The sequence below is a fragment of the Epinephelus lanceolatus genome, chromosome 17, assembly GCF_041903045.1.
Source record: "Epinephelus lanceolatus isolate andai-2023 chromosome 17, ASM4190304v1, whole genome shotgun sequence".
NCBI classification, from domain to species: Eukaryota; Metazoa; Chordata; class Actinopteri; order Perciformes; family Serranidae; genus Epinephelus; species Epinephelus lanceolatus.
In genome coordinates this window covers 9,152,213-9,178,366 of record NC_135750.1, presented here as the reverse complement: position 1 = coordinate 9,178,366, position 26,154 = coordinate 9,152,213, and the positions used below count along the sequence as shown (strand labels likewise).

The window sequence follows — 26,154 nt, the reverse complement described above, 5'->3', positions numbered from 1 at the left end:
AAATTGTTTGCGCAGAGAACAGCCCACAGCCTGAGGGTATTCAGTCAACAGTCGTAGAGGACCAATAAAACCAGCAAATATTTACATGTGAGAAGCAGGAACCTGTGAATTTTTTTTGCCATTGTTGTTTAAAAAATAACTTAAACTCATATTTTCCTGGTACAAACCAATAAGATAAGATAAGATGGAGGGTGACAGTGTATACTTGGATAAAAAAATAAAGATTAAAAAATAGAAAATATGTATATACACTGAACAAAAATATAAACGCAACACTTTTGTTTTTGCTCCCATTTTTCATGAGCTGAACTCAAAGATCTAAAACATTTTCTATACACACAAAAGACCATTTCTCACAAATATTGTTCCCAAATCTGTCTAAATCTGTGTTAGTGAGCACTTCACCTTTGCCAAGATAATCCATCCCACCTCACAGGTGTGGCATATCAAGATGCTGATTAGACAGCATGATTATTACACAGGTGTGCCTTAGGCTGGCCACATTAAAAGGCCACTCTGAAATGTGCAACACCTCTCCAACGTGCCAGACACCATCGAATGTGAGCATTTGCCCACTCAAGTCGGTTACGACGACGAACTGCAGTCAGGTCGAGACCCTGATGAGGAGGACGAGCATGCAGATGAGCTTCCCTGAGACGGTTTCTGACAGTTTGTGCAGAATTTCTTTGGTTATGCAAACCGATTGTTGCAGCAGCTGTCCGGGTGGCTGGTCTCAGACGATCTTGGAGGTGAACATGCTGGATGTGGAGGTCCTGGGCTGGTGTGGTTACACGTGGTCTGCGGTTGTGAGGCCGGTTGGATGTACTGCCAAACTGTCTGAAACACCTTTAGAGATGGCTTATGGTAGAGAAATGAACATTCAATTCATGGGCAACAGCTCTGGTGGACATTCCTGCAGTCAGCATGCCAATTGCACGCCCCCTCAAAACTTGCGACATCTGTGGCATTGTGCTGTGTGATAAAACTGAACATTTTAGAGTGGCCTTTTATTGTGGCCAGCCTAAGGCACACCTGTGTAATAATCATGCTGTCTAATCAGCATCTTGATATGCCACACCTGTGAGGTGGGATGGATTATCTTGGCAAAGGTGAAGTGCTCACTAACACAGATTTAGACAGATTTGGGAACAATATTTGTGAGAAATGGTCTTTTGTGTGTATAGAAAATGTTTTAGATCTTTGAGTTCAGCTCATGAAAAATGGGAGCAAAAACAAAAGTGTTGCGTTTATATTTTTGTTCAGTGTATAGGCTATATAAAATATGTACATATCTTTCTAGGATAAAAATAGATTAAAAACATATAATATATTTTTATAAACAGCCCCAGACTAAATGTACACTAACGTCTGTCCACATACTTTTGGTTAAATAGTGTAATTTATCCGTTTTGATTCTGTTTGCGGTGCAGAAAGCTGTTTGTTTTGATATATTTTATCTTATAACTACATTACCCATAATGCTCGGAGCGTCAATGTTGATTAACCGAGCGTGGCTTCATCGCTCCGCTCCGCTCGCCCACTCTCACCGTCCAGTTTTCTCCCAACAGTCGCATCCTGCCAGCTCGAGCGCTACCGTTAGCTAGCTAATAAGGGAGCAGTGAGTCATTCTCACGGAGGAAATCCTGTTTTGATACCTCAGCGTTATGACACTTTGCTGAATAATTCGAAAATGAATTTGCGATTTTCCGGTGCCAACACGCCGCCTGGAAGATATAATCTCCTCTGTAAAGTCCGCTTTTTCACTCCGACCTCGGTAGCTGAGCGGGTTTAGCAAGTCAGATCGTTTTGACAAGGCGAGTGGCTCATCTGTCCGCTGCTGCCGCTGCTGCTCCGTGACGTTGGGGAGAGATTTGGACAAAGCCATTCAGATGTTGGACGGTAAAAATAACCTCGGAACTCTTACGTTTTTACACCGGGTTGTGAAATTGAATTACGGAGCTGATAATCTGTCGAGAAAGTATCAGGGATAAGGGGAGGAGTGAGGTCTCTTCTTGGAGGGCGAGAGTTTGGAGCTCGCTCCGAAGGAAGGAGTCGGGTAGGGGGGTGTGCGGGGGAGGAAAACCCGCAGAGAAGAAGGGACGTAGCGGGAGAAGAGTCTGATGCCAGTGATGGCAAACGAGCCGATCATCCTCAACGTCTACGATATGGTGAGTGCCTACAGAGCCAGGAAGATGGATGCTTTATCACTTCTTTACTACTTTTCAGAGGACGCGTATTGATCTTTCCATGTCAACAATACCAGGACGCCAAACTGCACTATAAAAAAGTCAATTTTAATGTTGCGTTACGTATCAGCAAATATGCAAAAATAAAAGTCACAGCCTGAAGATGTTTTTTAAATGATTACCCACCACTCTCCAATTCGGCATACATTTACAGCACCAAACTATTATAATTTTGATGTAAATTCACCGTTTGGCTCACCTGTAATCCTCAGTTTTCCAGGTACATACACATGGGAAACTGCAGAATCAACTGCAAAATGAGCTGCTTTTGGAGATGCTTTTTGCTATTCAAATGATGTTTGTTTAAAGGTGTGTTCAGTGCGACACACTCCATACAGCAAGGTTGGAAATTAACTTTTTTGTCTCCCTGCAGCTGTGGCTGATTGGTTTCAAATATCTGCCATCCACTCAATGGGTTACTGTTGTTTTTTGGCTGGTTAGTAAAGCAAATATGGCAGCCACTTGCATATTTTACCAGCATTTTTGTTAGTAGAATATTTTGGTTGGTGGCTGGTGTTAATTTCCAACCCTGATACAGTGTCAGAAGACATCTTAAGCCAGGTAAAGCAGCTCAAACTGTTGAAAAAATAACTTGAAACCCATAGCAGACTCAAAAACACACACATGTAACACACAACATTTGGTTTCCACATCAGGAGTGGAGCAAAAATAGTTCCCATTGGACTTTTAAGCTGCTGGTGTCAAAACAAAACAGTGACTCAAGTCAGTAAAAAAATCTTCAAGTGTTACCTATTATGTTCATGTTATGATAATCTTGCCACTCAAGGATTCCAGTTCACTCAGGATGAAAACAAGAAGACACAGGGACTCAAAACCAAACTGCTAGATGTAAAAGTAATGGCAGTTCAATTCTGTTGTTTTGTCTTTTGTTGTGAGGCACTTTCATGTGACGCTGTCTCTGTAAAGGTGCTGTATAAATCCACCTAGATTGCATGTCTACATTTCTTTGTTACCGAGGATGAATTTGAGTCATTGTGTTGTCACTGTGCCGGAGTGAGTCAGTGGGGAGGGGTGCTGGAGATTGACTGATGTGTTGATGAATCATTGATTGATATGGATTCCCTGTGGCGGACAGATTACACTTACAATGGGAATTGTCTTTTTAGGGGTTATAAAACAGGCAGAGGCAGCGTTTTTTTTTTTTTTTTTTTTTTTAGGATAATGCGCGTGGATGCTTTGCTGGAAAACCACAATTTGTCCTTAACGTCATTATACATCCACGTTTTGTCTCCTTTCCGACCCTCATGCCTTGTAAATATCAGATAAATATTAATGTTCCTGACTCAGTGTGAAAATTCTCTCTCTCTAGACAGGATTCTTCTTCTGCTGCTCCTGTTTTACGTCTATTTTTAATCTGATTTATTGCTGTTTTGTTCCAGTTCAGCCGATGGTCAATACATCATCATGGGCCTGAGGTCAGGAGGTTGAAGGCTCTTTTTAAATGGATTACACCAAGGGCTACAGAGTCATTTAACAGTCCTTTGAGAAGCTGTACAATGATGGTTCCTTGTAGAAAAAAGTAGCACAGTGTGCATTATGTTTAGTAGCATAACGCACTGTGTTTAATTAGGGCTGGGCTTAACTGTTCCTACTTATATTTATCCACATAATTACTGCGTTTGTTCCATCCTGTCTTACTCATCCATTCATTCATGCTCTACTTTACTTCATATCTTTCCTTCCTCGTATCACTCTGTCATCCTTGACTCTGTGTCTTTCCTCCCTCCCCTCTCTTTCGTCTCTCCTCCCCCTCTGTCTTTCACTTCCTCATGTTTTCCACTTGACTTGCAGTCCACATTAGTTTCTTCTCTGTAAAGACTGAAGAGCTTTTATCTCTGTCTCACTTCCATCCATGTGAGCGGCTGCAGGGGCCTTGGCACACTTTCACACGCAAAGGCTCACAAAAGCTGCTCACACATACAGTATCTAACACACACACATGCATAACTTGAATTTACAGTTACAGGCGCTCTTGTGCTTTCTAGTCATTGATTTATTGATGCTGTATTGAAGCTAGAATCTTTAGTGTGTAAGTGAGTGTGTGGGAGACGTATTAAAGGAATTTTGTGGTTTGTGCTTGTTCATGCAGATCCATTCATATTTTTGGTGTTTGTGTTGCTACTGTGCGAACAAGATTGGTGTGGCGTTCTAGCACTCATTGAAAACAGTGAGGCGATGGCTGCGATCCATTCACTCATTCCTCTACTTTAAACACTTCCTCCGTCTATTGATTCGGCTTTTCTGACCTGAGTACTGGAGGAAAAGTGACCAATAGACTTGCTGCCTGCTGGTTGGCTAACTGACTCATAGAAAACACAAGAGCAGGGGATGACAGTGCCCAAATGTTTTTTAATTTTGATCTATAGCTCAATTTAGTGAGTGCTGGATGATTTGCTTACTGGCTAGTTGAGTCACGTTGTGGCTGACGAACAATTTGACTCACCGATTGGTCACCTCTGACTCTTGATTGACTAGGGTTAAAGGGAGCAGTTTGGACGTGCCCCAATAGCTCACCTGGTAGAGTGTGTGTCCTGTTTACTAGGGACTTAGTCTTTAGCAGTGGCCCAGGTTAGATTCTAAACCATGGCCCCTTGCTGCATGTCACCCCCTCTCTGTCCCCTCCCCTTTCTCTGTCTAAAAGGTGACTATGAAAGTATAAAAAGGCCAAAAAAATGTGTCATTTACCAAGCTTTACAAGTGCCTATTCTTTAATTTTAGAGGGAGCCACGCTACCTCTTTCCTCCTTCATGTCTTTATGTTAAGCTAAGCTAAACTAATCATCTCCTGGCTTTAGCTTCGTACTTAAAGCACATATGGTTATCTATAATGTTGCTAATTAACTTGTTGTAAATTAATTAATTGAGTAATTGTCCCACTCTGCCAACAAGTAGAATTAGCTCAGGCTGCAGCTAATGATTATTTTTATCATTGATTAATTGTTTTGTCAATAAAATGCCAGACAGTGCCCTGTGTAATTTCCCAAAACCAAAGGTAATGTCCTCAAGTGGTGTGTTTAATGTGACCAAAAGTCCAAAAATCCAAATCTATTCACTTTTATTATCATTTATAACAAAAAAGCATCGAATTCTCACATTTAAGAGGCATGAAACCAGGAAATGTTTGGCTTTTTGCATTAGAAAAGTACAAAAACGATTACTTGATAATAAAAATAGTTGCCATTAAATTATCTGTCAATCAACTAATCAATTAGTAAGCTCGAGTTAGCACAATGCTACGTAGTGCATGCTACAAAGTTATTGCATCTGGATGATGCTAGACTGCGTTACCACTACACCTCAGGAGTAATCACGGTCATCAGATGGTCTTAACAGGGCCTTCATTACTGGCTTATGCCCAGTTGAGTGACTGGTTAGGTGACTGGCTGTTTGTCTAAGATGAGGTCATGAAAGTGTAGAGATCAGATAATAGCAGAGGTCAAGACAGTAGTGACACACACTGCAGGATCCCCAACGCCATCTCAGATGTCCACACTATGTAATAAACAGTGGCAGCGAGTGCCAACTGAAGTGCAGCCTGGTTTGGGGACACAGAGACAGCGTGGTGGCACAGTGAGAGCATCTGTCACTTTGGGCAACATTTGAATGTGGCTCCTCTGTGGTTTAAGCAAGACACGGAGCGTTTACTCAAATAATGCTGAAAAGACAAATTCCCCTTTCCATGTGAGGATCAATGCTGTCACGTGACTTTCAGGAATATCCGTGCAGACTTGAGTACAGACCCCCCACCCACCACCACCACCATTTCTTCTTCCACAATTCCCACTCTGTCAGGTCCTCCCCACCATCCTGCTCCCATCTCTGTTAAGTGGATTTCCTGGCCAGCACTGAGTGCTTTAGTATGCTGCTTTAATGATACAGCATTATCTACACACCACCTGTCTGCCTGCCAGCCACCACCATAGCCTACTGTATCTGTGTGTTAGGGTATTGGATTTAACGGTGTCACATAGCCAGATCCTCAGCAGAGCAGGTTGTGTCATTCTGTTTTGGCTGTGGAGGCTGCTCTGGATCAATTAGCGACATGCATCAGTCTTGATCTCAGTTATTCTTTTGTGCCGTCTAGTTTACAGGGTAACATGTGTGAAGACAAGAGAAGTAAGTTAGTGGGTTAACAGTGTAGCAGTGCTGTTTGTGGGACGTCACAGCATCCTCTGCAGGTGTAGTATCAACGCACAATACAGAAACACACAAGTCAAGGTAATAAGACAGTATACAGGACACCATGGTGACGTTCCTATTCTGTCAATAGCTCTGATTGTATTAGCTCATTGTGGGCAGTGTTGCAAATCAATATTTCGCTGCCTTTTTAGCAGCGTTGGATTTATAGGATTTTTGCGTCAATGTCAGATATTTAATTCGCTCAGTTAACCAATAATAGCCATGACAATCTGGGGGTTTTGTTTACATGAAAAACAATTTCTTTATTGAATTTCGATAGATTTTGCTATATAACTATATACACTCAGTGGCCACTTTATTAGGTACACCTGTACAATCTAATGCAGCCCAATACCAAGATATCAGTGACTGAATTTACACATTTCCACCAAAGTCACCAAAATCTGAACATTATAAACTTTGTAAAGGTATAATGTATGGCAGAGCTGTTGTGTAGAATTGTAAATGTATACTCAGGCTGGGTGTCACCACTGGCGAGGTCCCGATGCGATTTGATATCGATTCGATTGGGGATATTTCAGTTACAATACCAATTTTTGCTAGTGTGTGAAAGAGATTCTCAGAGAATAATACTTTACAAGGAATTATTCATCAAAAAAAGAAAATAAAATAAATTCAGAACAGGAATAAAACTGAATATTTTATAACTAAATATTGTTTCTAGAGCATCAACAGTAATATCAATACAGCAAAGTCACAATCTCGCACTGGAAACAATTCTAAAATGTCACTAAAATAAATCGTATCCCTGACATCACAATTCTGAGTGAAGTTTAGAAAGAATAAAGAACACAGACGTCAGGTATCACTCCTCCTGTCCTCTCTGCTGCTGAGGGGACTCACTGCCTGCAGGTCACATTACCGTTGGTACATTTTAAGATACGAGACAAACTGAGCTAAACCGTTAAACATAAACAATTGTTGTTGTTTCAGCTTGTTAGTAACAATTTGCTATCAGCTGGAAAGCGCTCTGTGCTTGATTAAAACACAATGTTAGCAGCGGTGGATGAGAGACTGCGGACAGAACAGATTGAAATATCGCTTTTCTACACACATACCTAATAAAGTGGCCACTGAGTGTGTATTAAGTATCGCCATATGAAAATATTATACACACTGTGTTAGAGGAATTGGTCACTTGGCAGATACAGTAAATAATGCAACTATGCTAATAACCAAATATTGATCTGTGAGTGTTTTAAGCTTAAATGTGGACATCACACACTTCCAGCTTTTTCAGCCTTCCTTGTTTTATCTAATAGTGAATTTAACAGCCATCAGTTATAAATGCTGCAGCCTTTTCTGTTTGGTCAAAGGACATTAGCCTCAGCAGCCATTGCTCAATAAGTTAGCAATATCTGAGGGGTATATTTTCTCCTTTGTTTGCAGTTACAAGCAAAACATAGTTGTGAAATTGATCCAAAATCTAACCAAGTTTAAAAAGCCATGCATTACTTTGAGTGGCAACAAAATTTTAAGACTGTAAGGGGGCTGTATCACCTTGCACTGTCTTTGCCAAAAATAAATTTGCGTCTGGAACATTGGCTGCCCGATATAACCCCACGCACTTTACTGCTTTCATCAGCTCAGCAACTTTTTTACATTCTTTCACAGTTTATAGCTCTCACGACATGTTAACTTCATGAACTTCATTTAATTCTTCTTCTATATTTATTCAAGCACTATCAAGACTATTATTTGCAGCACAGCATTATGTGCTAGCACATGGCTTGTGGCTGGTAGCTGTTTCCTTCTCTCAGTTTGTTTTCAGTTTGGTTTCAGTCAGCATGTGTCTACTACTGAGTTACAGAGCAGTGATGCACGCGCTGAAACTAAACACATTTCATATCTTCTTTCTAATTATTCTGTTTGACGCTGTCAGAGATTATAATCCTTCACAGAGAAAATTACATCTTGGAGTGGGATGATTAAGTATAAAGGCAGCAGCACTCAGTTTCTCTTTGTTCATCCATCTGTCTTTCCCTTCCTCCCTGTCTCCGCCTTTAATTCATTAACAAACACACACATTGTGCTCATACACACACTCAGCCCGCTGTCTGTGCTGCGGCGGAGGCAGGTTTTAACGAGCTTTGAAGTAATGAGGGCTCAGATAATAGTCTTATTGCACCACCGAGGTGGGGGAGTAGCGTACTAAACTAGCAGATTAGCTCACTTAGAATATTTCACACACACACACACACACACACACACACACACACACACACATACACAGACTCATCCAGTGGCTGATTTTGGTATGATGTGTTTGGGCATCTTTGACGCTCCGCTCAGAGGGATTTAAAGTTAGCGCGACAGCAGAATTAGCTTGTTTTCATGTTGTTCCTTTTGTATGAAGTCAGTTGTGGCTTTGTGGGTTTCTTTTGCAACTTGAATGCTGTCATAGATTCCTTGAAACATCACTTCTCTGAACAGGATCCATTTAAAGCTCTTGGTTCTTAGTAAGAGCCCTGGATAGAGACTTGAAGCAGCGAGGCGAAGCTGATACAGCGTCTTAACCTCTGCACAGACAGCCAGCAGTCGAGGTTTCTGCTCAGTGTTCGTGAACCAGCTGTTGTAGACACAGATGGGTGTTGTTACTGGGCTCAGAGAAACAACCACAAACTGATTCAAGCAGGATTTTAATAATGCTGTTTTGTGGTAGCTGATTTTGGATCAGCATCAGACTAAACTGGGGGGGAATAGATGATTCATGAAGTCCAATTAAGTGCATCTGAAAGGAGATTTCCTCTGTCTTAAAGTAAAACCATCCGCTGACTCGTGCGGTAGCTTTTTTAGTGCAACATTTCAACCTTATGTAGGTCAGGAAACAGACATACTCTGCAGTGTGAGAGACTCGGCTGAGATGTTGTGCAAGAAAGCCATCTTGGCTCAGAGGTCTCATGTTGAATTTACTGCAGTTATTCGTCAAAATGACAAAAAAAACGAGGGATGAATATCCAAATCTTAATTAGTATTTACCCCGATTAAACTTGTGTCAGAGTATGTGTTAAGTAAATTAGCAGGAATAGAAATGCAGTTTTCCAAGAGATGAAGTCCACATTCATCTTTGTTCCCCTTTGATCACTGGAGAGGATCAGGACGGGGAAGAGAGCTGAGCACCTGCTTTGGGTCAGTCTTAACAGTAAACCAGTGGGCTGTTAAAATGTAGAGAAAGGCAGTTTGAGTTCATAGAAGGGTAGAAAGACAGGAGAGTCTCAGTTACACCCATTGGTGCAGCATGATGTCTCTGCTGACGAGGCACTGGTCTCCAGGAAGTTCAAGGGTTTCTTTTCATGCGATCTTAAAGTCTGATGCTTTGGATTTACCGTGGATTTAATGTGACACACTGAAGCAAACACACCACCCGCTTTAATCCAGCTGCCAGTAGCTTGCTTTATACTACCATCAAGAGATTTCCATTGTTTTGTAGTTTTATGATTGCCTTCCCTATCCTGTTATTCTTCCATATACTGTAGGGCGTAATCATTCTGTCTATAAAATGTCAAACAATTGTGAAAAATGCTCATCACAGTTGTCTCCAGATTGCTTCTTTTGTCCACAAAGCCCAAAGACTGTGAGCAAATTCTCACACTTTAGAAGCTGGAGCCACCGAATGTTTAATATTTTTGCTTGAAAACTGACTGAAATGATTAATTAATTATCAAAATAGCTTATCAGTTTACCAGCTAATCGCCACAGCACTAATATGCAGTATGAAAATAAACGTGCAGAGACACAAAACTTGATTGAGATAGATAATCCATCATAGGGGTCAAAGTTCAGCCGTTCATTGAACTCACCTTACTGCTCAACCTGCTTCTGTTACCCTTCACAGTTTGCATCTCATGTTTCTGCTCAAGTCAGAAAGGTGACACCTCTTACTTACTGTCACTACATAAACTCGAATACCTACCAGTTTATTACTACCTTAAATTATGTGCAACAAGTAGCTAAGAGCTCACAAGCCACAGTGCCTCAAACTTACACAGTAAAAGGAGAAAAACACCTCTCTTTCCATCACTCACTCATCACAATCACACCCGCTCTGTCTGAAGCGTAACGCAAACAGCCAGAGGGCGATGCAGTGTCCTCATTACCTTTCATGATCACACTTTGTTTTTAACGGTTACAGACAATGCGCAGAGGGAAGGATTTGCAATGCAGATGACTGCCAGCTCTGCCACCGCTGATTGTGCGCAGCTACAGTCTGAATTTGCATAACACAACACGGGAAGTGCAGGAATAGATTTTTAATAGATTGCTGTGGTTATCAGGCCGCTGAATATGTTTTGCAAATGATCTGCCTCTGCACAGCACATGATACCCACTCCACCTGATGTTGCTCCTGTGTCAGGAAAATTGTATTTATTTAATTAGCTGATCAACCAAAAGCAAATTGCCAGTTATTTTGATAAATAATTAATCTTTTAAGTGAATGACAAGCAAAAAGGTAGGGCCATAACTGTTGATTATTTTCAATATCGATTAACAAGAGTGGATTATCTGCAGTATTTTCATGTCAAGTCTTTGTTAAGTTTGTAAAACATCTGACATGTGTCTTTGTCTCTGTAGAAAGGCAGCTTACACAAACACTTTTCATATGGAGTAGTGTTTATGTGAGTGATGTCGGTACCAGTAATAGAAATTGGAGCTTATTTATTATAGATTTATTGAGTTATTATTCAGCAACTTGGGATATCAAATCAAGCTCCTTACCACATTCCCCAGCTCCATCCTCTACAATAATGACATATTTTTCACACAAACGAACTCTGCCTAGCAACAGCCCGGCCAGTCAGCGTGTAGGCGCACACGACTGAAAAGATGGATGGTAATGTCAGACATCACTGCAGCTGCAATTATTGATTTGTTTGCTCTTTCTTGTGTTTGTATGTGGGCTTGTCTTTTATTGTCTGTGTGTATAAGGGATTGTGATAACATCAGAGGCTCACTGAGCTCATTGTCTCTTGAGCTGCCGTCTGGAGTGTAACTGCAGTGATGAAGTTGTTTACAAGCAGATGTTAAATCGTACATTTTAGATGAATTCATATGTTAATAGAAAAATTGGTAGCATTTATGTGGTGGTCTGCTTTAGCCGATGGACAGAAAATTGATTAAATGAATCGTCAACAATTTTATTTGCTGGTTAAAGCTTCTCAAATGTGAGGATTTGCTGCTCTTCTCTCGTTTACATCATACCCGTTGTATGAAAAACCAACCATTTTGTGACTCTGTGGGTCAGGGGTCACTGTTCAAGTCTAAAACTGTTCAAAACTGTTCATTTCAGTGCCTGAACATGGCTGTGCAAGACAGTGCTCCACACTCCAAGCTAGGAATTTCCTTTTTGTTTGTGGGAACAGTCGTCACACCTTTCCTGGCCTTTATAAAATGCTGCAATAATACAATAATAAAGTTCCAATGTCCTCAAATGAGTGCTTTTTAATTTACAGCGTCTTAGCCTGTTACTATTGCTAAAAATGGTCAAATTTTGTATGTAAACTGCAAATGTTCAGCACAATTAAATAAGTTTCAACCATAAAATCTGATCAGGTTTTGTACCTTGTCCTCTTTTCTGTCTGGATCGGCTGTAGACTGAGCATACAAGTGTCCATGAGCGAGGACAACATGAGTAACTTAAGCAGAATTAAGTATAAAGCAGGATTTATAGTTGTGCACAGACCATACGCCGTAGTCATTTATACTTGTGCGGTGGTGTGTCTGTGTCACTCTGCAGTGACACCTCCTAAACACTAGTTGGCGGTGGAGGATTCTGTGAAGTGCTGTAAAGTTTAGTTGATTTAAAACACACATTAAACACACATTAAACATGACTTATTAGCGACAATTTCAAACACAAGTACACAAATCAGCTTCACTATAACTCGCAGCATTCACAGACAAACACTTGTCTTTATCTGGACTAGGGCTGCCCAATCAGTTGACTAATCGATGACTAATCGACTATTAAAATAATCGGTGACTATTTTAGTGGTCAGCTAATCGGTTTGAGTCATTTTTCATGGAAAAGTACTATAAAAGTACCTCAAAATACTCTTATTGCAGCTTCTTACGTTCAGATATTAGCAGCTTTACACACTCTGCCGTGACAGTAAACTAAAACCCTTTACAAGACATTAGATGACGTAATTTTGGGGTTTGAGAGAGACAGACTGACTTCAACATTTTAACACATTTTTCGATGAAATGATTAGTCGACTAATCAAAGAAATAATCGACAGATTAGTCGACAATGAAAATAATCGTTAGTGGCAGCCCTAATCTGGACACATTTTCCCCACAAATACAACATGCTAACGTTATTAGCACAAGTCTATGGCATTTTACATTGTATAAATTAGCCTAGCGGCTAGTGATCTTTTCCTCTTCTCATACGAAGCCAGGGACAACAGCAACATTTAACAAAGGTAACAGCACACAATTCGGGTCCATTACAACTCACAAGGTTCACTGACAAAACAGCTGTCTTATACTGAACGTGTTTTCCAAACAAATATAACATGCTAATGTTATTAGGGTGCAGCAAATCTGAAATGTAATGTCCTCATATGAGGATGCAGGGTTCCAGGAGGATAGTATGTGTATTTAAATGCAGCATGTTAAAACTGTGTCCACCCAGGCAGTTATGACGCATTTTATTCAGTGTCTGTTTCTGTCCCTTTATGTGTCTCCAGTACTGGATCAATGAGTTTACCAGCACTCTGGGCATTGGAGTCTTTCACTCAGGGATTGAGATCTATGGAAGAGGTAAGATTACACCACATGTATCAGGTGACTTCCTGTGGATGGTGTTTCAGAAGGGATGCTTTTTTGTTACACTCTGGCTAAAGATTATTTGCAATCATTAGTTGGCAAAGAGATATTTTTTTTGCATGAGAATGGTTTGTACTGATGTTTTCATGTTGTGTGTGTGTGTTTAGAGTTTGCCTATGGCGGACACCCGTACCCATTCTCAGGGATCTTTGAGATTACACCAGGTGATGCAACCGAACTCGGCGAGACCTTTAAGTTCAAGTAAGTATGAGATATTTGGTGTTTATATGCATAGAATCACAGGGTTACAAATGTGCAATCTCAGCAACTGGTCCGACATCTCGCAACAAACCAGAGAACTAGTCAGATATGGAGTCAGTTACGGTGAGTCTGTGTGTTAGTTGTGGTCAGAGCATCACATGGCGGCAGAACAGTGGGATGAAAGGAGAGTTACTTACACTTAGAAATGCATCTTTGTCTTTAAAGTAATTCCAAAGTCGGACCAAAACTGAAACAAACATAGAAGCCTGTAGAAGTCTAAATATTTCCACCACTAAAACTTGTAACTGTTTGTGAAATTCAGACTGTTTGGCGCGGTGAGGAAGAGCCGTGCTCTGTCTGTCCTCTTTTTCTTTCCCACACACATTAAAAAATTGCAGGAAGCAGCATCTTCTGTCACTATACAGTTAAAATAAGAAACTCATGATTCCAAAATAAGGTCAGGAGGAGGGGAACGGTCTCATTACTGATCTGCTGTGTGTATTGAAGGTTCACAAGGTGACAGTGGAGCATATAATCGCGCTCTCTGATTGCCTGAGTTTCTCTGCGTAACCTGGTGCATGTATAGTGATAAGTAATCTGGTCAGCCAACTAGTCACAGAGTCATGAGTTGACTGTGCAGGCAGCCCGTCTGTAAGTCACCTCAGCTGCACAATTAAACATAGAAACACTTTGATGCCAAGCACCATAAACTCTTATGACTGTTTGGATCATGAGTTACCCTCTGAACTGAACAGGACCAGTCAGTCAAGATTCCAGCTCTATTCTGAGAATTCAGTCAACCAGTCAACCAGTCAGTCAGTCAGCAGCCTGTAATGAGGGCTACTGGTTATTACTGCCTCTGTAGGACGGAGAGATAAAAAATACAAGGATGGAGAGGACAGCATGTGACAGACATTTTCTGATTTCACACTTTTTCCTCATGGTTCGTGGCAGCTGACTTGTCTTGAACAGAGAATGAGTGAGAGGAAAAAGTGGAATTTCACCTCAGTCTTCATGCAACACTACATACTTTAACTCTGAAATGGGAAAAGGGTGAAAATATGAGTGAAGTTGTTGCATAAAAGTTAAGGTTACGTTTTTACATACATTTATGCATGTTATGCAATCCGATACAGCATCCCTGCAATAAACCATGATTTTAAAGCTTATAATATTCAATTTATGTCGGGGTTTTGATTCAACTCTATGGTAATTTAGACTGCAGTATATTAGCAGTATTTATTGATATTGCATATAAGTAAAAGAGGTGGAAAATAACAAGTTGCATGGTCTTTATGTCTGGGAAACCCAACTAAATAGAAGCCACCAAGTGGTTTCAGAAAAGCAAAGGCGTTGCGATGAAAATATGCTTAACTGCAGTTTTTAAAGGGCTTGTAAATGTGTGATATTTCTCTCACATCATCGCTTTGTTTGGGATGTTTTGTCTGATTTTTACCGCAGCTGAAATCCAGAATGTCGTGGCGGATGAGACGAGAGAGCATCCAGTCAGTTCAATACGTTTTTTGGATTCCCAGAATCAGCCCAGGGTCTGTGTTTGTGTGTGTGCAGCTACCCTGCGCTGCTGTGTATTACTTCTGCTCTAGTTGATCTGCCCTGTGGCTTTAGACAGACTCTGGCGCACACACAGACACAGACACACTTGCTGTCTCCATGCAGGCCACTAGACCATAAGTATGGATCATCCAGGACAAATGCCTGCATATCACCCACTGTGGTGTCTTTGTGCCAAATGCAGAGCGAATCAAGCGCTCTCGCAGTGCAAAATATTTCATTAAGATATGTTGTCCTTTAAATATCAAAGGTATAGTATGCAGGATTTTCCTTAAAAACAAAGACTCATACAAAATAAATTCCTTAGTCATCACTTCATGACCCAATAGAAGTGTGTGGCAGTGTATTTATCTGCACAGACTCTGCTCTTTGCCAGTATTTTATTATTTTCTTCCTAATTTGCTGTGCTTGGGACGTTCCTGGGCACAGTGCACAGGTGAGGTCTGGACTTTATAAACGCTAGCAACCAGTTGCCAGATTGTAAAGGGCATGCATCTTAAAGGAGGCTACCAAAAGTCACAGACATGGTGCACAAAAAAATGGACCCAAAGTCAGGTGAAATGCTAAGCTGACAAAACTGGGGCTGGGTTTAGCTTTCGCTGGCGATACTGTTCACAAACAGATCAGGTGAGTCAAGGTGAAAAGTTATAACACTTTATTGAATAGATTTGGTAAATCTCAGTCCAACTTAATTTGACTTTTTTAGCCATGCTAGCAGCTTGGCTCTATGGACGGCCATGTTTGTTTATTTATTTTAACAACAATTTAATGGCTCGCCATGATATTTGGTGCAGACATTCATAGTCCCTAGAGGATGAACCCTTATAGCACTGATGATACCCGGACTGCAAAACTAATGACATTATCTTCAGCCTTGGCTATACACTGTATTCAGTGCTTAATAGCAAATGCTAGCATGCTAACATACTAAAATAAGATCAAAGCACTGTCTAGACTCCTCATTCATTCAGATTAAGGCATTAAGACATGTGACTGCAGTGCGGAAAAGAGCAAAATATTTGTAAATGACTCACATGACGGACCTGATGAGGCCTGTTGATTTTGTTAAATACGGAAAAAAATGGTGGATGCCAAAAAGTCTCTTAAATAACGTCAACTTTTTTTTTTGTACCAGCCATTCTTACACTAGGCATGATAATGGTGCTAAAGACGTTTGAATAAAATACCTGGAAGTCGTTCTTGATGTTTGGTCTGCAAGTAATAATATCTGAGACCTGCCTCCGCTCTGTGTCCCCGCTCGTCCCTGCAGAGAAGCCATAGTCCTGGGCAGCACAGACTTCACAGAGGAGGATGTGGAGCGGATCGTGGAGGAGATGGGGAAGGAGTATAAAGGAAACGCCTACCACCTTATGCACAAGAACTGCAACCACTTCACCTCAGCACTGTCAGAGGTAGGTGCACACACATGTACACACACAAATGTCCTGTTTACAGCCAGTTTGGACACACGCTTCACACCACTGCACCATTTTGACTGTTAGACTGTGTTTACCTGGCATGAGGTGAATAACTATCTCCTGATTTTATCTTTCCTGCTGTGTGTGTTTGTCTCTGTGTGTACTTTCAATCGGCTTACCCTGGTGTGACTAATGAGCAGGGAGTCTTACAGTTAGCATCTAGCACTGAGATGGGGATTAAGACACACTGATACAGGCCCAGACATGCAGAGCCAGCTGGCAAACACACACACACACACACACACACACACACACACACACACACGGACGGTTGGTTGTTGCAGCTTTGAAAGATCAAGCATAGCAATTAATTCTCCAGAGAGAACATCTGACGTGCGTGACCTGATGTCAGTCGTGTTCTTGAAAAGCAAATCAACACAGTGTACTCTGTTAGCACTTTGTCTCTGTCTCATTATGTAAGTAGATTATCTGTACACAACGCTGTTCATCTGAGAGATGGAGCGCTTGTTGTCCACTAGTCACGGGTTGGTGGGTTGATCACCAGCTCTTTGTGTCTGTTGTTGTTGTGTTGGGACTAGCTGGTGAACGTAGTTGGGGGTTGATGAGGAACAAAACATAACTAAAATTCTAATATGGTTTGTAGCCAGAAGCTCATCTCCAAAGAATGTTTGTCTGTGTCTGTCGGATGTGTAAACGAGCCCCTGCTTGCCAGATCAACTTTATAGAGTGATCAAATATAAATGTGTTTACAGCTTGTTGCACTGCTCCCAAGTGGCCAAAAAAAAATCAATTAATACAGGTTTAAGGAAGGAGGGGAACTCATTTCCTCCACAGGGTGGCTGGGCTCAGCCTTAGAGATAGGCCGAGGAGCTCAGACATCCAGAGGGAGCTCAGAGTACAGCTGCAGATTCGTCACATCAAGAGGGGCCAGTTGAAGTGGTTCGGGCGTCTGATCAGGATGCCTCCTGGGCGCCTCCTGTTAGAGGTTTTTCAGGCACGTCCAACTGGTAGAAGGCCCCTGTGTAGACCTGGAAAATGCTGGAGGGATTATATATCTCATGTGGTCTGGGTACGCCTTTCCAGGAGGAAAATATTGCTGGGGAGAGGGACATCTGGAGTACTGTGCTCAGCCTGCTGCCCCGCGACCCAGCTTCGGATAAGCAGATGAAAATGAATGAAAAATACTGAAGAACTTTGGGTCTTATTTTGCTGTCGTCTTTCCTTTTACGTCCTCCTCTCTTTCTCTCCTCTTGCCTGGTAGTCAGTTACTTTTATCAGGAATCAAGTGTCATGAACAGCTCATGCTGCTGATTCGAATGCTCAGGTATCTCTGAAAACATGTGACTGCTGTGTGAAGTCTGCAGCTGCACCTTTTTTTGTCAGCCAAACACTGTCACTGTGTGTCTTTCGGACATGTGTGTAATTGACAAGCAAGAGTGAAAACTTTGAATTTCTCCTCAGGGGGAAACTTAACAGGTGTTTTTTTGTCCTGGATTAGCTGTTTGTCTCCTGCAGATGTAGGCTTCCTGCTCATAGTTGAGACTGAGCTCATCTGGGACATTATCTGTGTAGCCAGGGCAAGACAGAGTGATTTTCTGTGATACAGTGCCTGGGTTTCCTCCTGTCACTACACCCTCATCTCTGAGGAAGTTGCCGCAGCTTAAACAAAGTATACATTCTCATCTGTTGGCTTTGTAAGACATTGTCGTGGTTAAAGCCACCCCACCGTCCCTGTCTCCCCACGTATCTGAAAAAGTAACCTATCAGCAGCTCCTGCAGATGTTTTGATAAGAGCACAAATGAAGCCCATTGACTGGGAAACACTGAGTTTCTTGGAAACCATTCGCCCCATAATGCTGTAATAGCACTGATAGAGCTAAGTGAGGATAATTAGCCCTCACATTGACAGTTTTGCTGCCTGTGCCTGTGCGCTAGTCTGCTAAAAGAAGGAGGTGTGAGAGAGAAATCCACCAGAGACTCGAAAGGTTTTCCTTCCCACAGGTCACTGAGTTTCTGGATTATCCTGGGACTTTAATCTGTTTTCATAAGACAAAGAAAGTCAGGAAATGTAGTGGAGTTTCCTGGAAGTTTCAGACATCTTTCACTTGAGTCACATATCACAAAGAGAAAAGCAGGGTGATTTTTTCAGTTCTGTGTTCATTGTTTCAAATTTATTCCACAGCAAGCTCAGCTATACACGGAAACACTCTGTTTACCCCCTCAGATGTCGTCTGACCTAGAAAACAGTAACAAACCAGGAAGGAGAGGAGAATGTGTGGATCATGAAAGCGTCTTGGTTTAGAGAGCAAAGAAAAAAGAAAGTCTGGATACAAATAATGTTTATTTTAACATCCATTTCGATTTTTTTATTTAACATTCAAAGCTGTAACCTTGTTAACAGAAGAATCAGCTGTTGTTAGACACAGATTCCCCCCACAATGCATCACTTTTACCACTGATGATACTGTTGTTAAGCTGGGCATAGTGTTTGTGGTTTTTGTGTCTGTCGACTCCAGTTGTCACCTCTTCTGTTGCAAAACTGCACTGCAGAAAAATGGTATTCACAGAGGGGAGGACTGAAAGGGCATGACTGTGATCAACCTTTATTTATTAAGGTATCGCGGACATGTATAAAACAAAAGTTTGTTTAACTAGAAATGAACGCATACAAACTTGTCAAATTATAATCGAAACACACGTCAAATTGCATCTCTCTATAGGATCTTTGGTCTGCTATCCCTCAAAAAAGGGGTGCAGCTTTAATGTTGTTTGAAGTACCTGTATGTGCCGATCTGGGGCTCATTTATTAACACTGGGTACACACAAAACAAGGCCTAAAAGAGGCGTACGCCACTTCCAACGTAAACGTTGTGATGTATAAACTTCAACTTTGACCCATGCTTATGAACATTTTGGAGACGGGAAAATGGCGATGCAGATGGTGAGGTGGAAGCCTGACTGTAGAAATTGTCCAATATTTTTGGTGCACGCTATTTTTGGCTTTTGTCCGTATGTACATTTTTAGGATAGATCCTTCGCAATATTTTATAAATGAGACCCCTGGCCTATTATTTTATTTTATTTATTTTTTATTTTATATACGTTATTAATCCCAGATGGGAAATTCAGTTTTTTCACACTGTTGTCATTAACACACAGGCCTGAAATACACACATGCACAAACAGGACCTATCATGCATTAAATGGAGAGATGTCTGAGTGAGGGGGCTGCCCTGGTCAGGTGCCCCGAGCAGTTCGGGGTGCGGTGGCTTGCTCAATGTATTTTAAACTACTTAAATTAAGTAATGGAAATGTGATAAAATACAAAAAAAAATATATATATAAATTATTAAAAAATCATTGATAAAAATATGTGGGAACATATAAATACAAAAATATAAAACGAATATTGTGTATAATTTTTTTTTTTAAATGACCAAATTATATATCTAAAATCTTACAGAAATACTGCATCTAAAATTCATACCCAGCGTCAGGTGCTCGGCATCTGTCTGCTGTTGCACCAATTGTAGTCATATATTAGTTAAAATAACCCTTAATACTAAATTGATTTTTGTAGTCAGATGGAAGATATTATTTGTCCATGTCATAGCAAAAGATTTGTTTTCAGCAGTCGAGGCCATTTGACTGAATCCCACTTTATGTCTTGTTTCTAAGAGCAACACCGATCACTGTCCGAGCAGAAGAAGTCTGGTCATGTTCTCTGTCTTGTCTCTGATAAATCCTAAATACAGGTCTCGCTTCGCACAACAATAAAACGTGTGTGAAAGTCCCTGTCTCTGTTTTATATCTGAGGCACACATATCAAATAAACTCGGTGTGTGTGTGAATGAATGAGAGGCACCTTGAAAAGCACTTTGGATAAAAGAGCTCCATGAATCTGCCTTAAAATAAGGATAATATGAAACAGCGGAAGGTTGTGATTGCTGCTTAAAAACAACTACTGTCTCCTCTCCTCAGATCCTGTGTGGCAGGGAGATCCCTCGCTGGGTCAACCGCTTGGCCTACTTCAGCTCCTGCGTGCCATTCCTCCAGAGCTGCCTGCCCAAAGAGTGGCTGACCCCGGCTGCCTTACAGTCCAGCGTCAGCCAGGAGCTCCACGGAGCAGGAGAGCTGGAGGAGGCCGAGGACGCCGCTGCCACAGCCTCCCTGGCATCCATGTCGCCCTCCTCCTCCTCAAGCCCTTCCTCCTTGCCTCGTCATTCACGCCACCACCAGCCCCGCCGGTAGGAGCTGCAAGGTCTGCTGGGAGACTCGGAGGCTTGACTTGTGGTTACAGAGACTGTCAGATAACCAGATAACTGCAGCGGCTGATGAGTCCAGCGACGACCAGAAGTCCTATTAGACTGTCCCGGAGCAAGGCTCTGAACTGCTCCCTGCTCCGTGGTAAGAACAGCAGCCAAATCTCTGCAATGATCCAGAGCAGTGGGAGGAACTCTTGGTGCTGACAAAGGCAGGATCATCTCTCTGGACACGGCTGATGGATTTCAACATCCTGTACTAAATCCAGACTGATCCCCTCAAGTCTCTTTCATTATTTTACCAGCAAACTTGCAGCGCAGAACGGAAACAGCACAGATCAAAATGTTTCAAAATTTACCAGCCACATCCAGATTTCACCAGCAGTTAGTTGGTAGATGGTGCTAATCTCCACCTTGTCGCAGTGGAAACCATTGAGCGTGAGTTTGAGTCAGTTTATAAGGACAACAAAAACACAAACGCATCACCAGACCTTTATTTTTCCACTGTAGTGTGAATACATCTTTTCATATTAGCGTTCATATAATCTGAGCTTCGACTGTATTGGTCTCAACCAAAGACTGTATATGAAGGATGGCGTGACAGCTACAGTTTAGGTCATAAACCCCGCCCCCTCCACGTTAGTAGATGAGATATGGGTATAAATAAGTTTTTCAAGATGGCTTCTGTCATTACAGGAATAGTTCTTATAACTCGTGTTCATTTTTCTGATTAGTTGGGTTTTTATTTGTAATTCGATGCAAGGAAAAAGGGGTGTGACGTCACAGTTGATAGCTGTATGTGTTAATCGATGTGCTTGCAGTCAGATTTGTGAACTTGATATTGTGGCTTCACTTCCTGTTGCTACTGTGCAGAATTTGGCTCCAAAGGCACAAGATGGCAGCGCTCTTGTCAGGTATATTTTAATAGATGTATAAAGGGAACTGGATACAGCGTTGGAGGCAGGGACTCGTTTATGCCCATGAAAATTGCTCAGTGACGCATGAAGCCAATATAGTTCTACTTCCTGGGTGTAAAATTACCCGCATCTTCTGTATCGTTGGGCCCATGAAGTGGCTAAATTACATGTTAGCCCTCCGCTAATTTGGACGCAGATAAAATGATTCAATCACATGACTTTCAAAATGTTAATCGGACTGAATGGTTCAAATCCTGCTAGTTAAACGAGTCATTTTGTGGGGGTTGTGACAATGAAAAAAAATGTGTCCATTGAGTTACAGACGTCTCTTTCCCAATATAAGTCTATGGGGCCCCAATGGCATCTTTGTTGTTGCATAGTTTGGTCACATTTTCAGATTGGCTTCAGAGTCTCAGATCCAGAGGGCCAGGGGCCAGTTGCACATAACGTCCTTAGTTAAGATTTTCCTTTAAGTCCTAGTTAAGGTTTCCTCAAAATAAAATCAGTTGCACAAAACACCCGTAAGGTTTCCTTAAAGTATTCACTTCAGTATTTTTTCTATTTCTTGGACTTGTACTTAAGGAATCGGTAGACCTTTGCACAAAAGACCTTAGCGACCAAATCAAGGTTTAAAAAAAGTAAATGAGGTCTGACTCTGTTTTAACTGCAACATGACCAAGTTTATGTTGATGAAGGAAAAAAACACACACACCCTGATAAGAGTGTTAAGTGACCAGGAGAACCCAGTGGGTACGCTTTTGATTTCACACTTTAAATTTGACTGAATTGATTTTCGTTGTGTCTTCCTATAGGTGTTTTCTGTTTTCTAGTATTTGGGGTCAAATTTACTTGGTAGTTTGTGCTTTCCATGATTGTATACCTCCAGACGTTTAATCTTTTCCTCCTCTGACCAACATGGTTTTCTTGTCTTCTTTTTGTGTGCCATTATTTCACTAACTATAAGCCAACTTTGTGAGATGATAACAGGCATCACAAGCACAAGAGACCAAGCAAACAAACAGTCTCGATCAAAACTTTTTCTGCTGTTAAAGGATTTAATGTTTTTCCTTAACTAAGGAGACCTTTTAAGGGATTCTGTGCAGCTGTGGAAGTCCCTCAGCTAAGGAGAAAATGTGTCAATCCTAAGAAGAAAACTTAAGGTGTTTGTGCAACCGGTCTTATGATACTCTATTTTAGTACAGTGGGAGGAAGTGGCGATACTTTGTGCATCTTCATATACAGTCTGTGTTCTCAACACTGCAGTCTGACGCCATGTGAGGAGAAACAGATGCAAATTCAAACATTTCTACACTGGAACATTTCGTCATTATAGTTTTAAATTACCGCTAACCAAGCGCTGGTGTAATTTGAGCTGTGGCTGGTAAATGTTTTCACACTGCAGCCGTCTGTCGTTAACACATCCTGAAATATTTGGCTGGTAAAATTGTGAAAGCAGCAGGTGGAGTTGGGAATCGATACACTTTGCCTCAACATGCTGTGTGTGCGTCAGGACCTCAGCCTTTTGTAATGTTTCTCTCACAGCAGAACTACAATCAGTTTCACTTTCCTCAAACACCACATCGACACAGACACGCTGATCCAGAACCAGTGTGGGTGAAACCCCCAAACACACCTCCGATGGGTTCAGTTCCAGGTAACTTCTGCTCCCCTAGTTTCTCTCTTTGTTCCTTTTTGATGTCAAATCTGTATCAGCAGTTGTCAGGTACCTGTAGCAGCTCCCAAAATCCTACCTGCCCATCACGGGATAACCACATGTGATTAGAGAAAACTGAACCCATAAATTATATCAGCCTTTAATGTAACGATTATAAAAAGCAACAGTAATATAATGTTTTTTCTCGTAAAATAATTTTAGACTGAGGTTTGGGCAGTGACGTAGAGATTTTTGTTACTAGAAATTCCTGGAGAGTGAATTATTTCTCAGTAGCAACTGCCAAGGTGCCTTTGAGCAAGGTACTTAACCCACAAGTGTTCCAGTGGCCAACAGCAGAGGACTGTGGTCGTGCTGGACTGCTCCCAGTGTGCTCATCTCTGTGAGCAAAATGTCTTTACCAGAGGTAATTCAAGGTTCAAGTTTACATTACGGACATGATGTCAGCCCACAGCGGTTTGTAATCTGCATAAATCTCTGAAGACGTCAGGCGGGTGGCACGGAGGAAGGGAGTTTGAGGAAGAGTGTGTCTTAAACAGGAAGTGAAACCCTCTCCAACTGACCTGCCATCAGCCTCCTGACAGTCACTGTCCTCACATCTGTGTCCAGTTCGGGGCAATGCACATTTCCTTGGTTTTATTTCAAGCGTTTATACTTTCATTTGATGTGTGAATAACTCACTGAAATCATCACATACTATAAGAAGATGCTGCTTTTCCCAAATGATGAGCACCTCATTTCTTTATATGCTGTCAACAACAACAACACGAATGCTGCATCATGTGTATTGTCCTAAACAAGAGCAATGGATGTGTTGAAACATACTCAGTCGATTTTAGCTGAATTGCTGGAAGTCCGAGGACTCCAAGCTGGAAAACTGTCAAATGTTGTCTGGAAAAAAATTGTTTTTAATATATTTCTATGATATATGGACTCTGGCCTTTTTGTCTGTTTTGTTTATGTTGGATAAACTCAGGACTCCAAAAGGCTTTGTAATATAACCCTTTTAACTTTTTATCCCACGTTTTATGTTTGCGTTTGTCGTTGATTTTTTTCTAATGCAGTAGTCACTCCAGAGAGCTTTTCAAGTACGCACTGTGGCAGTGCAGTTTTATACTCTTCTCTTTGATAACAACAACAACAAAAAAGAGCTTTTGTTTACAACCTGTTTGGATGTGAGCCTGTGCTGCTCTTTTGTTTTCCTGTCTGTGCATGAATGTGTGAGAGTGCGTGCGTGTGTGTGTGTGTGTGTGTGTGTGTGTGTGAACACTTGTATTATTAATGGTTATCCACAAGCTGCCAACTGGGCCAAATTTCCCGACATGAAACACACACACATACACACACGGCATAATAGAACAAATGTAGCAGCGTCTCCAAGGTTTTTGTTTTTCAAAATGTTGCCTCATCTGCAAGAGATACGATTTCTATGAACACTTTTTGTCTTTTAATTTCAGATGTTTTCAGTAACATTTCAGTTGCTGGTAAAAAAATATTTTCAGGACTTTTTTTAATACAAAACAGAAGCAGTGTTAAAGCAAAGACACACACACACACACGGTGACATTTCTCATGACACCAGCATATTTGTGATCTGGAGTGATTCAGCTTGGTGTATTATGAATTCATTTAAATGTTAAAGTTAATTTTTAATGCACTGACACACACACTTACCGCTCTTGTCGGCGCCCTCTGCTGGCTGTTATCTGTACTGTTACCTGTCTGTGCTTCTCCACACAGACACTGAGGTTTCCCTTAACGTTCATAACTTTCAAGGATATTTCTGTCTATTGACAAACAATATGTCATCAAACACTAGTCATCCACCAGGAGAAAAAATAGTTGCTTTATGTTGGTATCTTGACATTTAAAGTTCCACATAGCACCATTACTGAGGCCAAAGATAACTTCACTCTTTTTTTAAACAGCCATTGAATTTTCATCACGTGTCCTGATTTCATAATGAATGTCTCTCTTTTTTTTTTTTTTATTAAACCTTCATTTGTTTGAGTAAATGTGGTTGTTCTATCATTATAATAGTGAGTTTCCTGTCAGATGATTATTTTATGGGACATTTGCACCACTTTGTGTGAGCTGTGAAAGTAGATTGGGAAACCTTAGTCATTTATACCCCTCTTCAAAAAACTGACTTCAGCTGTTTTACATTGAACTCTCACAAAGCCTTCAGAGGAGTGGACCCGATTTGTACCCTGTTGTAAAGTTATTAAAGAAAAGTATAAAATCTGTGTCTCCTGCTCTTGTTGTCTGTTTTGATATTGGTGCTGCTGCTCTTTATTTCAACCCAGAAAAATGCATTTGGGTGATTAATGAACCCTGTTTTGTATATTTTGTTTATTGTTGTTTTTTTCCTGTCACATGCAGTTTAGTTGCACCTGCACAGGAAATATGTTGGGGTGTTGGCAGATGCTTCAGCAGCAGATCCCTAACTGCCGAATAACACAAGACATCCTTATTGGTTAGATGCCACTTAGAGTGCACTTTTTGTTGGAAATACGCCTATTTGCATTCTTGCAGAGAGTTACACGAGAACATCAATACAAATGTTATATTTGTTCATTAAATACAAAGGTGACGGCCAGGTTAGCTGAGCATAAAACTATCCAGAGGTAAAGCAGAGCACCTGTAAAGCTTTCTAAGCAACACACTGTATCTAGTTGGTTCAATCAGTCCAAAACTTAACATGTGCATTCTTTCAGACTGCATTTTTGGTCCCATATCCACTCTCATCTCTAATACACAGGCCCTGACCTACTGTCAAGTATTTTATTTTCTG

General features: G+C 41.2%; 1 protein-coding gene across 1 annotated transcript; it reads left to right on the top strand.

Annotated features, from left to right (window-relative positions):
• Positions 1-1,550: 1,550 nt before the first annotated feature.
• desi2 (desumoylating isopeptidase 2) lies at positions 1,551-25,602 on the top strand. Its single transcript, XM_033613702.2, has 5 exons — positions 1,551-2,168; positions 13,159-13,231; positions 13,405-13,498; positions 16,341-16,482; positions 20,491-25,602. The coding sequence occupies exons 1-5, from the start codon at positions 2,121-2,123 to the stop codon at positions 20,758-20,760; spliced, it is 627 nt and encodes a 208-aa protein (XP_033469593.1). The 5' UTR covers positions 1,551-2,120; the 3' UTR covers positions 20,761-25,602.
• Positions 25,603-26,154: the final 552 nt, after the last annotated feature.